The following is a 15,180-nucleotide window of genomic DNA, read 5'->3' as shown; positions in this document are numbered from 1 at the left end:
GCAAAAATCACTGGTCACAACCCAGCCAAGCGCAAGGAGTTTGAAATTCCACTGGTTTTAGTGGGAGCCTTGCTGAATTCTCCCACTGAAACCAACAAACCTTCAAGTGCTGAATCATAACCACTGTGACAATCCAAGGGAGAGTTTCAGATTTAAAACAAGTTCTAGAATTCTTAATTTTTTGCCATCTGTAATATTTCTGATCGTATAATAAGAATCACTCATTATTTTCTCATGGACAGCCATCATATCTATACATCAATCAGGTCACAGAAAAGTCCCAATTAAACTTTAGTGGCAGTTTTCCTTAAACAATGGTACAACAAGAGTTATTAACCCCGAAAGAGTACATTGTTCATTGCCTGGCCATAAAATATATCTGTGCACAAACCTATAGTGATTTTTGGTGTCCAATATTAATAGTGTAGGGCTTTTGTTCAGAAACAAATTGTCCAGTATAATCAATGTCTTGTTCACATGCAAGGTTTATCTAGGCTGGGATCAAGGCACCTTAGCTTTCTTTCCGAGGGGAGAGATGACAGTGTCCACCACAGTTTAAGATCTCCTTTCTTCCTGACTTTTCCTCTGGTCTTCATCAAGAGTCATTTCCACATGGTAGAATTATACCTGTGTACCACCAGTTTCTTATAATCCTGATCTATTTCATCCCAGTTTCTCCCTCCACATGGTAGCCCATTTCTTTCCAGGAGCCCAATTAGGACCGGGAGGTAATACTTCAGTTTGTTCTGCAAGAGTTTGGGTCTTTTGTATTTATACTGCAAGTGCATCCCCTCTTGATTGGTCGGCTTAGAGCGGCAAGGTGGAAAAAATGGAGCTAGGGTTGGAAAGCATGTCTGGCAATTGGGTGTGTGTGTGTGTGTGGATGCTCCCATAGCGTTTGCACAGCAGCAGGGTCACCTTGGGATATTTGAAAAGAATAGGCAATTTGGCGATTTTTGAAAATCTCAGGGTAAGGAAAATATCATGGGGTAATACCAGGGCAGGCCTACTTTAGCACCGGGAACCGTGTGGAATTTTCAGCCGCACGGAGATATTTCTCTTGCTCAACCCAGGATATTTTGACAGTGTGGAAATGGCCAAAGTGACAGATTATGGAATTCTCCCGTTTTATCCTCAAAATGTTTCCATTTCCAAACAAGACATGAAAGACTTAGTCCCCTCAAGCAGGAGATGAAACCCCCGCCACTGCCTGCACCTTCCCCCTTGAAACTGGATTTTAAAAAACCATTTCCCCCCTCAGTGGGGTTTCCTGACAGGAGGTAACTCCTACTGACTGGAAAACCTTTTTAAAAAGCCATTTCAGGTGGAAATGCACAAGTGGAAGAGAGCTCAGCTCCCTTCGCCCATGGTGGGCTTTAATTAGTCCCCTTGTGACTCAAAGGCATCCAAGTGAGTGATTTGGCTCAGACAGGTTTCCCCAAGTCCAAGACTATATTAGCAGTGGAAAGTGCTGTAAAGTTGTAGCCAATTTCTGGCAACCCACAGGATTTTCAAGGCAAGAGACAAACAGAGGTGGTTTGCGATTGCCTGCCTCTATGTAGCAACCCCGGACTTCCTTGGCCATCTCCTCTCCAAGTGCTACCCACAGCCAACCTTGCTTAGCTTCTGAGATCTGAAAAAAATCAGGCTACCTGGTTTAAACTCTGATACGATTGGGTACCAGCAACCTGAAAACTGAAGCATGGATATGGAAGTGGAAAAGTATTTTGGATTAAAAGTCCAAAATGTGTTTCCATTGAAGCAAGGCAGATTAACCACAATCTAACCTCTTTATTCATACTGTACGTAAATCCTTCCAAATGAGTAAATCAATTTTTTGGGAAATGAGAGTCAAGGCTTTTTGGGGCTAGGAAGAACAAAAATATGGAACTGCAGAACTGGGCATCCTCTGCCAAAGAACGTGAAGGTGGAACAGAATAAATATTTAAACAATGAGGAAAGCTGTATGAGGACCTGGGGCAGCGGGGGTAGGGCGGGAAGCATACTTGCTTGGCAACAGATACTTAGGAAAACTTTGCTTGAGTGCCATACTGTAGTCTTTAAGAGTATATAAGGTACATGTTAGAGAAGAGTTTCCCCAAACTCTTGATAGCTGAGGCATGTTGGTGTTGTTTTTTTCCAGATTAAAACAATGAATGCTTGCACCATTGCCACATTCCCCAAATTTTGACTTTTAGAGTAGGGAGTTAGGAGTAAGGATTGCTCACTCTCAAATGAGGGCCCCAATCCCCATGATTCTGTGTGGATTCAGTGTGCCTCTGAAAAGCAGAGCCTCCATTACAGACACAAAGGGCAACCCAGTGTCTGCAGAGAAATGCCGCCACTGAAGAAGAAGTGTGATGGATTGCCTGCAGGGGCAAGGGCAAGGCTTGGAATCATGCAGAGACACACAAGGGAATGCTCGGAGCTCACAGAAACCTCGAACCGTTTCACTGATATATTTCTCCTGACACACGAGCAACTCTCCCGCGGAACCAACCGCAAACAATCCTAATACAGACTTTGGAAACCACTGATAGTCAGACTACAGGGACATTTTGTCCCGTGATCAATTCGACAGATTCCTTAATCTTTCCAAACGCAACTGCTGGGGTGCTTTTTAAAAGCAAGACGAGCTCTTTAACCCTTCCCATGCCCTCACTGTTTTCTACCTGGGAAAAATATATATAAATTCCTACGTGGATATATCTCCACTGGGGAAAACATTTGGGTTCCCATGTTTTTGTCTTTCTCACAGCTATAAGCAGCTGGGTGGTGGTGGTGGCTTCTTTCAGCAGCGAAAGAAGAGGAAAAGGAGGAATTAAAGAGCCCCTTCCAGAGATGTAGGTATAGATTTTTTATGGGGTGGGTTCGGTGACTGAGGGCTTTCCGGCTGTTCCATTCCATGCATTGTTTCAAGCAAGCCGGACATGTGATGGGAGGGGTTTGAACCTGAGAACCACCCCCCTTACCTACGTCTGTGGCCCCTTCCACTCCTCCCACCCTCCTGGTGGGGCAAATAGATAGCAGAAATTACAGAAATGGGGCTGCTGCTCTGAGACTGGTGTTGCTATGGATCTCGTACTGACTGCTGTGTTCTTGCTTCTCAATACTTACTCAACTGGACATCTGAAAATACATGTAATGTTACAAACACCATAAGCCTTCTGTATAATCTCTTGCCAAAGGACACTGTATAAAGCAATCCTGAAACGTCCCAATAACTTGGCGGAACCTGAGTACAAAATGCAATGTGTCATTCTTTGCAATGCAAGCAGGTTTTTGCACCAACTGACCTGCCCAGTGGGCATGTGCACTCAGTGAGCCACCAGCAGCTAGTCCCCCCAACTGACCAGGCAGGTGGTCCAGGTGAGCTCAAGTTGCCAGCCCACTGGGCAGAACAGCCCAACAGCTGGCCTCAGTGGCGTAGCGCCCACGGGGCAGGGGGCACATGTTGCCCCGGGTGGAGAAGTGGTGGAGGCGTGGCCGGGTCATTGAGGGAGCGTGGCGGGGGGGCATCTCAGAGGTGTGAGGCAGCCAAGTGGGCAGAGGGTGCAGTGGGCCACAAGCATTACATGCCTAGTAGGCCAGCCAAGTTTCCCCCTTCCTCACGCCTCACTGGCTGGCCACCTGCCGTTGCTGGGAGCCAGTTTTATTTTCCCACTCACGTGAAGCCAGCTGGGTAACCTTGGGCCAACCAGAGTTCTCTCCAAGCTCTCTCAACCTCACGTACCACACAAATATCAGTTGTTGGGGGTGGGGGGAGGGGGAGGGAAGGCAATTGTAAGCCGCTTTGAGTCCCCTTAAAGGCAGAGAAAAGCAGGGTATAAAAACCAACTCTAGTAATGCCATAAAGCTGCCCCCTTTGCATGTCCTGGTGCCCCCTGCCCTGGCTAATGGGCAGGCTACCTCTGAGTGCAAGATGGCCACCCACTCAAGTACCACAATCCACACCTCAAAAATAAAAATTTAACTACCTCCATTGCTGAATGCATTGGTGTCCAAATGCAAACTATCTGTGGAGCCAGATGTGAAAGTGACACGGACTGACTGGAACGGTGGGTTGTGGCTTTCTGTAGAGTCGCCGCTGAGCTTCTCCAAGTCAGAATTACTCTTGTTCATTTTTAAAAAGTGCCTGGAGGGAAAGAATTACACATAAGAACGTCAGGAGTTCATACAAGAGACACCCGCTTTGGAAGATTGCAGGTAGGTCCATGCCAGGATCCAGTTCAGCAAAGCTTTTGATGCAGTTCATTTGGTCTCTGTTGTCTCTCCTGACCAGAGCAGAAGTGAGCAGAAGATCAGAAAAAGATGGCCACGCAAACAGTATGCATCCACATTCCCCCTTTCTGAATTGCATTTTACTGCCATGCCACACAGCGTTCCTCTGCTTCCTTTCTGCTTTCCTTTCTGTGTCTGGGCTTCTGCAAGCAGAAGGTAGAGAGCAAATTTACTCCTGTTTTCTAGTTAAAGCACTGTATCCTAATCATCCACAGAAAGTGACCAGATTGGGTCGATAGCTTAAAAAAAAAACCCTCATCCCCAAGGAGCAGGTCATCTTTCTGGTTAAAAAACAAACTTCTTACCTACCCTGACATTTCTTTATTGGACAGTTGAAAATCCTCCGCAAAAACAAAAAATCCTGCACGAATTATTGTCTTACCACTGAGGACAACTATATATTTTTAAAAATATACCATGAACATCATTGGGAATTCCACCTGCACCAACGATGCAGTGACAGCAGAACAGCGATACTCAAGAGCCAAACCAGATATATATGGGGAGTTTTACGTTTGGTTTAACACCCCGCCCCCCCCCACCCCACTTTTTACTTAAAAAAAACCTTAACGTGGCAAAGCCGACCACCAAATAATCATCATGGGATGGTTTTACTTTTTAAATAATTTGTTTGGCTTTTTAAAGACTTAACTGTCAGACATAAAGGAGATGTTTAGAGGAGGAACGTGAGGAGGAAGGAAAACTTAAAATCCTCTTTCATGTGTCTGATCAGACTCACTCTTTCTTCAGCAGCTGAAAATTAAGTTTAAAAAAAAAATCTCTCTGAGGTCCAAACATGGAACCCTCAGCAAATGTCTGGTTTGGCCCTCATAAAGAAGAGACCCAAGAACAGGGCAGCAGTCTTAGGTCCTGATGTGTGAGGAGACATTGGAACTGGCACAACTTATAGACACTGTTCTTACTCTGCGTACTTCTGTGTACAAGTGAGGGATGGCAGGGGAGGGTTACCAGTTCCAGGTTGGGGAACTCCTGGAGATTTGGGGAGGGGCAGGGACCTCAGTGGGGTCCGGTGCCACGGAGTCCACCCTCCAAAGCACCCGTTTGGTCCAGGGGAACTGATCTCGATAGTCTGGAGATAAACTGTAATTCAATGGGCTCCCCAGGTCTCACCTGGAGGTTGGCATCTCTAGCTTCTGCACAACTTTGTTCTTCTGCTGACCATGTGGGTTTTTCCTGGCTTTGCTGCAGGTTTCCCCTTATCACTTATGTTATAATCTTTCCTGAAGGACTGTACCAATACCCCAGTAGCAAGTGTGGATGAGAAGGCACAGATTTCCTTTCCCCTCCCTACATCGGCACTGTCTCCCCCTTAACCCAGCAGCTTTTTGCTGTTTTTTTCCCTTTTTCATTATCAGCTATTGGTAAATCAGTGTATTTAAAAACCCTGGTGGAGGAAGGGAGAGCTGGTGGCAGATGGGGGAAAGAACAGAGACAAATGTTCATGTAGAGGTTTTGTTGCAATTTGTGGGAAATGGAGAATCCCCACCTCCCATGTGGAAGCATCTTGGAGCTTCTGAACTCACGGCTCATGATGGTAACTGCTGTGATCCGCTTGCAACACTCTCCACGGACCTGTCCTAAAGTGTTTTCACCCAAACTATGGAGTTAGTCATGCGCTATCTCAACCCCCTATTTCTTCCAAAAGTGAACCCCACAAACACCTCTTTTCATTCAACTTTACTAAGGAAAATGCAAATAGATATAGAACCCATTTCCCAAGGACAGCGGCGTTTCTCAATACCAGCTGTGAAACTGGGAAGCCAAGGTGCAAATTTCATCTTGGTTATGCAGCTAGAGGTAAAATCTCCATCAATTTCGTCAAATTGAGAGCCAGGCTGTTGTAGTGGTTAGGAGCAGCGGATTCTAATTTGGCCACATGAGCAGACTCTTATCTGGGGAACTGGATCTGTTTCCCCCTCCTATGCATGAAGCCTGCTGGGTGACCTTGGGCTAGTCACTGTTTTTTCGGAACTCTCTACCTCGCCAGGTGTCTGTTGTGGAGAAAGGAAAAGAGTTGGAAGCTTCCTTGAGTCTCCTTACAGGAGAGAAAGCTGGGGTATAAACCCAAACTCTTCTTCTTCAAGCTTAATTCCTCTACTATTTCATTTTTCCATGTTGAGTTTATGTCCTCAGGACTGTGATCCTAAGCATGGTTATTAAGGATGTATGTGGAACTTCTTTCCAAGTAAACACATTAAGGATCTAGCTTCAAAGTATGTCACATACATTCATACTAAAAATCAAACTTCACCAACATCCCTCTCCTATACTTTTGGAGTCACCCAACATAAAGGGAGCATGAAACTGTAAACATTTTTCCTCCCTAACCTGTGCCTTCTTAAAAAACAATAAAAGGATAACTCAGCAACATTTCGAACATCCCTTCAATTGTGTTCTTTATTTACTCTCATGACAATGGGATCAGCTTAGCCCAATTAAAATGAATGAGGGAAAACAAAATGCTATTCTCCTGTGCAGGTTAAGCAGCATTAACAGGGCAAGCAGTTCGACATAACACAATAGCAGATGATTCAGAGGTGTTCTTCTTTAAAATTCATATTTCCAGCAGGCTTGGAGCTGGGGAATATCTTGTGTGAGTCAAACACCAGGGGTCTATATGATCCCATAAAGAATTAATAGGGTGCATTACAGATCACTGAATTAATAAACCTCAGGTATCTTTCCTGTATAGTTATTACATTTTTCCTGTTTTATAACCACTGAACCTTGATATAACGCCATATTTTTCTCTTAAACCGATGCAGTTGACAAATACTGTTACCTTTTTTTACCCTAACGCCTGATGAGTACATTGATTTCTGGAACCCTTCTGCGCTTATAACTGACATTTTCAGTGTCTGCACAGGACAGATGAATTCTTGTGGTTGGAACCCTTCAAAATTTACCCTGGGATCCAAAAATTTTAATAACAGGTTCCAATGGTGGTGGGATTCAAACAGTGGCGCCGCCACACACACGCACCTCCAGTCCCCATTGGGCAGGGAGGTTGCTTTAGTAACCCCTTCTCGGCACTCAGAAAAAATTAGTAACCACTTCTAGAGAAGTGGTGAGAACTGGTTGGATCCCACCTCTGGTGATATGGCTTCTTCCCATGTCGCATGATTTCCTCATATTCCCCTTGCACCAGCCCAAAATGTCCCCCCAAATGCTGCTCCTGGGGGACAGGTTACCCTCAGGAATAACATGGGGAGACTGTCATGGGAGGGGAGAATTTGCAAAAACTGCTCCTTCCCCATGAACATGGATCTGCTTGATGAGATCCATCCAGCCCTGTGTTTTTATCCCAAAACAACTTACCGCATCTTTACCCCAAACCTATACCAACAGTTTTGTTCCGGGTTGCCTTCAAATCAATAGAAGGTTCAAATCAACACTGCAAAAGATATTTTACAGAAACTGTTTTCCAAGCCAAAAGCATGCTATTTGCTGATTTTTTTAAAAAAAACAGTGCAATGCTATGCAGAGTTATTCCAGTCGAAGCCTATTGACATGAATGAGCTTAGACTGAAGTACATTTTTTTAAGGATTGCATTGTTAAAGAGTTTCTATAGCACCTCATTTCTTTCAAAACTTATTCACACAGAGATGGCTTTCATCTGGCCCAAGGGTCTGCAACCTGCGGCTCCCCAGATGTTCATGGACTACAATTCCCATCAGCCCCTGGCGACCATGCCATTGGTGGCTATGCTGGCAGGGCTGATGCAAATATGATCCATAATTTTATCTGAATTCTGAGATTACAGGCTGCAATCCTTGAACAAGAAACATTTATGCCTGCATAAACTGCCACATCTATAGATAACTCCACCATCCCAGCAAAGAAGCTGATAAAAAAAACAAGAGATCCGAACTTCTGTTCCAGAAGAACTGACAGGACATCTCTCCGCACAATCCACAATACCCAAGACCATCAAAGGCCACCACAGGCTCCCGGGAGCGTAAGCATTCCCATGGCACCGTTTCAGAATCCGAAAATGTACCAGCACTAGCTCACTGCATTTGATGTGAAATCATATGTGAAGGGATTTTCTCTTTTATTGCCTGTGCCTTATGTAAAATGCACTTTCTGAATAGGGATAAAATTAATACGACTAAAACTAGCAATCATAGCTGTACCGGTGCTCTGGCTCTTAGTTTCAAATATTACTGCCATGCCAGTGTACAACCTCCAGCGCTTTCTGCAAAAATGATTTACTTTTGTATTATTCGGGACCATTAATGTAGATGGCATTGTACAAAGAACCACAAGCAAATAAATAAAAAGCAAAACTATGGTCCCTATACCAATTTTGAGGAACTCAAGCAGTCAAAGCGGGAGAGACTGTCAAAAAGAGTAAAAGGGAGAAAAGAGGAGAGGGAGAAGGCATGGAAATGGGCCATTGTAGCTAAAATGAAGTTGCACGTGTGGGGCTTCCAGATAGCCAACCACTGTGCTCTGGGGATTGGGATTGGGATGCTGGCAGAAAACTTTAAATTCCCTATTCTCCAGCCAATGACTCCTGGGATAATGCTATGGAACTGGAAGAAATTGCCATGGGAAGAGGCTCTGTTTACCTTGTGGGGCTCCACATGCAGTAGTTTGCAGCAAATGGGTCCCCACAGCAGGGCAAATAGGACCCCCAGTGATCTTTTTGCCTCAGTGTGGTATAGTGGTTAAGACAAGTAGACTCTCATCTGGAAAACTGGGTTTGATTCCCCACTCCTCCACATGAGCAGCAGACTCTCATCCGTCAGAAATTATGGCACAAGTAGCTTCAAGATTATATCTTATATCTGTTTGGTATCTTTTTAGGGGAGATGAAGTCTCTATGTATGGGGGAGAGGGAAGGCAGATGAAAACGGGTGGTGGTTGTGCAATATCAAGTACAAGGGCACTGGGCACATAGAAGACTGACTTCAGACATTGAGTGATTAATCCAGATGCATGCATTTGTGCTGGATGCTGTGTTACCACTGGGCTATAGCAAATCTTCGCACCTGGATTTTCCTTCCTGGAAAGAAAGACCCGTGGGCATGAATCCTGGACTGCCTGCCATGGTAGAAAGGGATATACAGTCACGCTTATCATCCAATAACCATGGGCATTCTGATTTAAAACACCCAGAATCAAGAACTGCTGATTAGTGTGTAGGAGTGTGCACCAATTAGGGTGGGGTTTTTTTTTGTATTTTCTTGATTTGGATAGACCTGAAATTTTTCAGAAAATCTGAAAAAAAAAACCCTGAATTTCTATATCAATATTGTTTTTTCCCTCTTGCTTTTTTTCCTATGGGAATCTGTTGTGGAGCTCTGGGAGGGGGTTCAAGATAGAGCCATCAAATTTGCGTGTGGCTTCAGTATGCTGGTAGACTCTCACTTGGGAAGAGATGCCTGGCAAATTTGAGTAGATTGAAGTCAGGGAGTCCAATTTATGGATCCCCAAGAGTGGGTTCCGTGTCCGGTTTAAAACACATTTTTTTCCCAATGGAGAAAAAAATGGGGGGGCCTAAAGTGTAAGCCGGACTCCTAGAATCCCTCCTAAATCCTGCAACAAATTTACGGTTTTTTTCAGCTTTTTTGGGGAACTTTGGGGGACTTACATTGAAATAAAGTGCGACATATTGCATATGACAAGCATATCTTAGTTGCACGACCACCAGGCATGGTTTGTGTGTACTCCCTCTCCATACCCTTTCAAGCAAACCAATTTGACTTCCATATCTGAGATCAAAAATGCACTTCTAGCAGCTGTTTCAACCCCTGGCTGAGAGGTGAAGTACAGTTTTCACAAAGTGTAATCTATTTTGGGTGTGATGGCAACCTGCAGTTTTTACTGAAACAAAGGAGGAAGGGAGGGAATTGGATGATGCAGGAAAAAGAGGGAAGGAAAGATGATGAACCCACAGTAGGTCTCAGTCTTTCAAACTATGATTTAGGATCTGGAAGATCTGATCTGAACCAGGCCACAACTCCCCCCCCCCCATTTATATGGGCATCATTTTTCTTCCTATATATGGAGAAGAGGTTTGCAAAATGTAAAACCTTATATATTTGCCATTAAGAGATGTTGGTGTGGTAAGTGAGGATCTGCTACCAACTAGGCTGCTAGCACTGCCTGGGCAAATACTTGGAGATGTTGAGGGATGAACCTGGGAAGAGTGGAGTTTGGGGAGGATGTGATGTCACTTCTGAGGGATACTCCAGGGCTTCCTTTTGATCCTTGCTTAGGGCATGGAAATTCCAACATGGAGGCCATTTTTCCTAGTCCTCAATTTCTCAAGGGTGGGTGGTTGGGCTGAGGGCGGGGGTTTGCCTGCTGTGGAGGGGCAAACAACCCTCTTACCAGCCGTATAACTTCAGAAGAATGCAATGAAATTAAAGCAACACTTAACATTTTTGTTGTAATCACTAAGAGAAACTGCACTCTGGTCTGCCAAAGAAAATGTCACATGCTGAAAAAAAATGACCACAGTGTCTTCACTTGGAGGCGGCTATAACCCTATCGAGGTGTGCTGAAACCCAAACTCTGGGAACTACTAGAAAGGAATGAGTTGTGCTTGGGCTCCCTGCACATTGCAATCTTTGCAATCTTGGCATAATGCCCATCCCATGTTGATGGAAACAGAAATTAGAATGACATACATTTTGTTTGAACAGCTTAGGAGCGACAGGAGTTCTAGGTGTCCCACAGGCAGGCAGAGATGTGGGCAGTTTTCTGAAGAGCCAGGTGTAAATTATTAAAGGTTCCTAATTTGGATTCACAACGTTCCCCGGCTTTTCAGCACAAAGGGAACAAAGGGAAGTGAAGCCTCCTCCTTGGGTCACCAAACTGGCTTTGAAAAGAGTTCTCCATCTTCTTACTTCCATTTATAGTTTACAGGAAGAAAGAGGAAGGCAGGAATGCCAAGTTCAAGAGAACCTACCTAGGGGTTTGCCAGCCGGAGACAGGTGGGTCGAGGTGCTGGCACTGTCAGGAGAGCGGACACAATTTTCCCTACACTTTCCCCAGAGAATATAAAAAGCACTTGTCCCCATTTTGCAAAGCCAATGGAGGACAAAACAAATGTGAATTTTAACTTCTCTTTGGGTAGAGCAAAGCAATGAACCAAGAATATTCTGCTGTAATTGAGAAAGATATTTTGCTTTACAGGATTTCCCAAAGAATTGAAAAACCCATGAGAATTTTGTTTCTGCATGTAGCTTACACTTGGCAGGAGGTGGCAACCCTCAAGACATGTAAAAATAAAACTGCACGAACACTCGGGAGGTTCTCAGACTTTAGCAGAGAAAACCATTAAAACGTCGAACACCTTCCTAATTTCAAAACTATTAAGAAGGGTGGGTTCCCAGGGACTGCTGTATGAATTGGTTGCAGTTTGTGGTTTAGCAAACAGAGAGATTGAATATGGTTTGGGTTAATTCATTTGGGTGTTTGAAAGGGACATGTCCCATCACTATAATGATGGAACCAAGAAGAAGGAGGAGGAGAAGAACAAGAACAAGGAGAAGAAGGAGGAGGAGGAGAAGGAGAAGAGGAGGAGTTTGGATTAATATCCCCCCTTTCTCTCCTGTAGGAGACCCAAAGGGGCTTACAATCTCCTTGCCCTTTCCCCCTCACAACAAACACCCTGTGAGGTGGGTGGGGCTGAGAGAGCTCCGAAAAGCTGTGTGTAAGGTTGTGGTGTGTGTTTTCTGACCTTGAAAAGGTTCCCGCTGGAGGTTTTGGCTTAATGCCTGGGAAGGGGAATTTCGCTGTTTTGGTTATCTTTCACTTGCTTGCTTGTCTGTGTGAAGCCTAGTGGCAGAAATCCTGCCTTGGTTATACTGTTAGAGCAGGGAGCCTGTCTAATTACCCTGTAAAAGCTGTCGTCCCGAGATCTAGGTTTCCAGTTTCGCATTTGCTTCATTTTCCGACTAAGAATGCCAGCTCAATAATGAACTCATGGTTGCTTTTGCCTGGACTTTACTAGTTCGTTACACTGTGACTAGCCCAAGGTCACCCAGCTGGCATGTGTGGGAGTGCACAGGCTAATCTGAATTCCCCAGATAAGCCTCCCACGGCTCAGAGGCAGCAAAGCAGGGAATCAAACCTGGTTCCTCCAGATTAGAATGCACCTGCTTTCTTAACCACTACGCCACTGCTGCTCCTACAAGAACTGGCCATCAATTCTCTTTAAAAGCCCAAACTACAATATGGTTCCTGATGTTTGGGAAGTCTCTTTGTATGAATTCTCACTAATAACAGGGTTTAGTAACAGGGTATAGATTAAGCATCATACGATAATATCAATTTCACTTTTGCGCTTATATTCCAAATTTGGCCAATGGAAAGTTGTCAAAGTTTGGCCTCAAGAAGAGAAGAAAATACTATCCTGGTGGAACCTGGAGATATCCTGGAATTTTAATGAATCTGAAGACTACATAGATCAATTCCCCTGGAGAAAACAGCTGCTTGAGAAGGTAGACTCCATGGCACTGTCCCTGCTGAAGTGCCTCTGCGTTCCTTCCCAAACCCTGACCACCCCCAAGCTTCCCCCCAAATCTCCAGGAGTTTCCCAACCTGGATTTGGGACCCTAACTATAGTTCTCTCCAAAGTCTTAAAAAGCACAAGCAGCTCTTCAAGTGTAAATGTCTGGTCAATAAGAGACCAATATGCCCCTTTATTTCATTGGCCGTGTGTGTTCAAACCTTCCCTCCTTTTAACATTTTGGAAAAGTATCGACACCAAACAGAGGTGTAGCTCCAAGGGGGAAGGGGTGTGTGCAACGTACTGGGCGGGCATTGCCCCTGTAAGAGGCGTGGCAGGGGAATTGGAGTAGTGGGGAGTGTTCGAGGGCAGGAGGATGGGGGTGGAGGGCACACCAGTGCACCGGGCACTTCCCCCCCCGCTATGCCTCTGTTACCAAATCAGTGTTTAATTGAACATGTGTACAGATTAATACAGTTTCAAAGTAGTACTGGGGACCATATTGAATCCTCTTCCCTCCTCAACAAATAAAGCATTTCTTCTAATGAATGAGGAGAAGAGAAGAAGAGAGGGTGTTGGATTTATATCCCCCCTTTCTCTCCTGCAGGAGACTCCAAAGGGGAGCTTACAATCTCCTTGCCCTTCCCCCCTCACAACAAACACCCTGTGAGGTGGGTGGGGCTGAGAGAGCTGGGCTGTGACTAGCCCAAGGTTACCCAGCTGGCGTGTGTGGGAGTGCACAGGCTAATCTGAATTCCCCAGATAAGCCTCCACAGCTCAGGCGGCACAGCTGGGAATCAAACCCGGTTCCTCCAGATTAGATACACGAGCTCTTAACCTCCTACACCACTGCTGCTGAATGTTTGTAAAGTGTTTCTGATCTGAAAATATTAACGCACAGCGAAGCTACCTTATCAGGCCAAAACTTAAACAGACAAAGCTTTTCCTGACATAGACAAAGGGCAGTGGGAAAAGCTTCCAACTTCACTCCCAGCATGGTGTAGTGGTTAAGAACAAGTGGACTTTAATCTGGAGAACTAATCTGGAGAATTAATCTGGAGAACTGGGTTTGATTCCCCACTCCTCCACATAAGTGGCAGACTCTTATCTGGTGAGCAGAGGTTGTTGCCAGCTCCCTACAGTGAAGAGCTTGCTTGGGCTAGTCAGGGTACCAGGAACCTCTGCCCGGCCTCTCAGATGTTCAGGAACGACAATTCCCATCAGCCTCTGTCAGCATGGCCAATTGGCCATGCTGGTAGGGGCTGATGGGAATTGTAGTACCTGAACATCTGGAGAGCCGCAGGTTCCCTACCCCTGGGCTAGTCACAGTTCTCTCAGAACTCTCTCAGCCCCACTTGCCTCACCAGGTGTTGGTTGTGTTCAGTATCTTAGCAGTGTAGCCAATAAGTCCTGCTCTCCCCCCTATTTTAGGAATTCCATTTAACGTAGCTAGGGTGGCCAAATACCTGAGTCAATTAATCTTACCCAACCAGCGAAGAGCTCTCTCTCTAGCAAGGTGCAATGCGCTTCCTTCAGCTGCAACAACAGGAAGACGTCTAAAAATTCCCTACCAAGACAGAATCTGCAATTGCAGCATGAAGCAGATTGAATCTGTAACTCATATGCTTCTACACTGCCCATTTTATAAGACAATCAGGTCCAACTTGCTGACCCCTCTACTCATTAATAAAGAAGGTCTATCAGGCCAACAAAAAAACATTCTGATCTTTTAAACCAAATATTCTTCCGCTATCTCTGAAACAGTGGCTAAATACCTGTGTTATGTCATTAAGCTGCAACCATGATTGTATTACTCTGTGATCACTATTAATCTGTATTATTTATTGTGCCAATAAAAGGTTTGATGGGGTGCAGGGTGTTGGTTGTGGGGAGAGAAAGAGTTTGTAAGGTGCTTTGAGACTCTCCGTATAGGAGAGAAAAGTGGGGTATAAATCCAAACTCTTCCTCTTCCTCCAGGCTGTTGTTATTAAAGGCAGAATTGCAGGGCCATTACAAAAATGCTGGCCTATTTATTTAGAATATTTCTGTCCAGCCTTTTCAGAGTCCCGTTTGAGGCAGTTTATCATTAAAATAACAAAAAACAATATAAACCAACAAGCCATTCACTAAAAGAAAGCCACTGAATTGAAAACAACATAAAAACTGTCCATAAAGCAGACTTCAGGCCAGAAACAGATGTGTCTCTTGACCAGGCACCTCAAAGCAGCCAACAAGATGAGCCTCAAGGGGGAAAGTGAACCAGAGGTGCAGAGCCACCACAGAAAAAGCCCCGTCTCTAGTAACCACCTGTTACGGCTGCCAGCTCTGGGTTGGGAAATACCAGGTGATTTTGGGGGTGGAGCCTGGGGAGGGGAGGGACTTTAATATCCTAGACTCCACCTTCCAAAGT

General features: G+C 44.9%; 1 protein-coding gene across 1 annotated transcript in view; it reads right to left on the bottom strand.

Moving 5' to 3' along the window:
• The window catches only part of PRAG1 (PEAK1 related, kinase-activating pseudokinase 1), a 68,928-nt gene that overhangs the window by 10,882 nt on the left and 42,866 nt on the right, over positions 1 to 15,180 (bottom strand). Inside the window, exon 4 of the mRNA XM_048504185.1 lies at positions 3,978 to 4,135. Coding sequence (XP_048360142.1) covers positions 3,978 to 4,135 — 158 coding nt within the window. The remainder of the gene's footprint in view (positions 1 to 3,977; positions 4,136 to 15,180) is intronic.

The sequence above is a fragment of the Sphaerodactylus townsendi genome, linkage group LG07, assembly GCF_021028975.2.
Source record: "Sphaerodactylus townsendi isolate TG3544 linkage group LG07, MPM_Stown_v2.3, whole genome shotgun sequence".
Lineage (NCBI taxonomy): Eukaryota > Metazoa > Chordata > Lepidosauria > Squamata > Sphaerodactylidae > Sphaerodactylus > Sphaerodactylus townsendi.
This window is presented reverse-complemented; position numbering and strand designations above follow the sequence as displayed.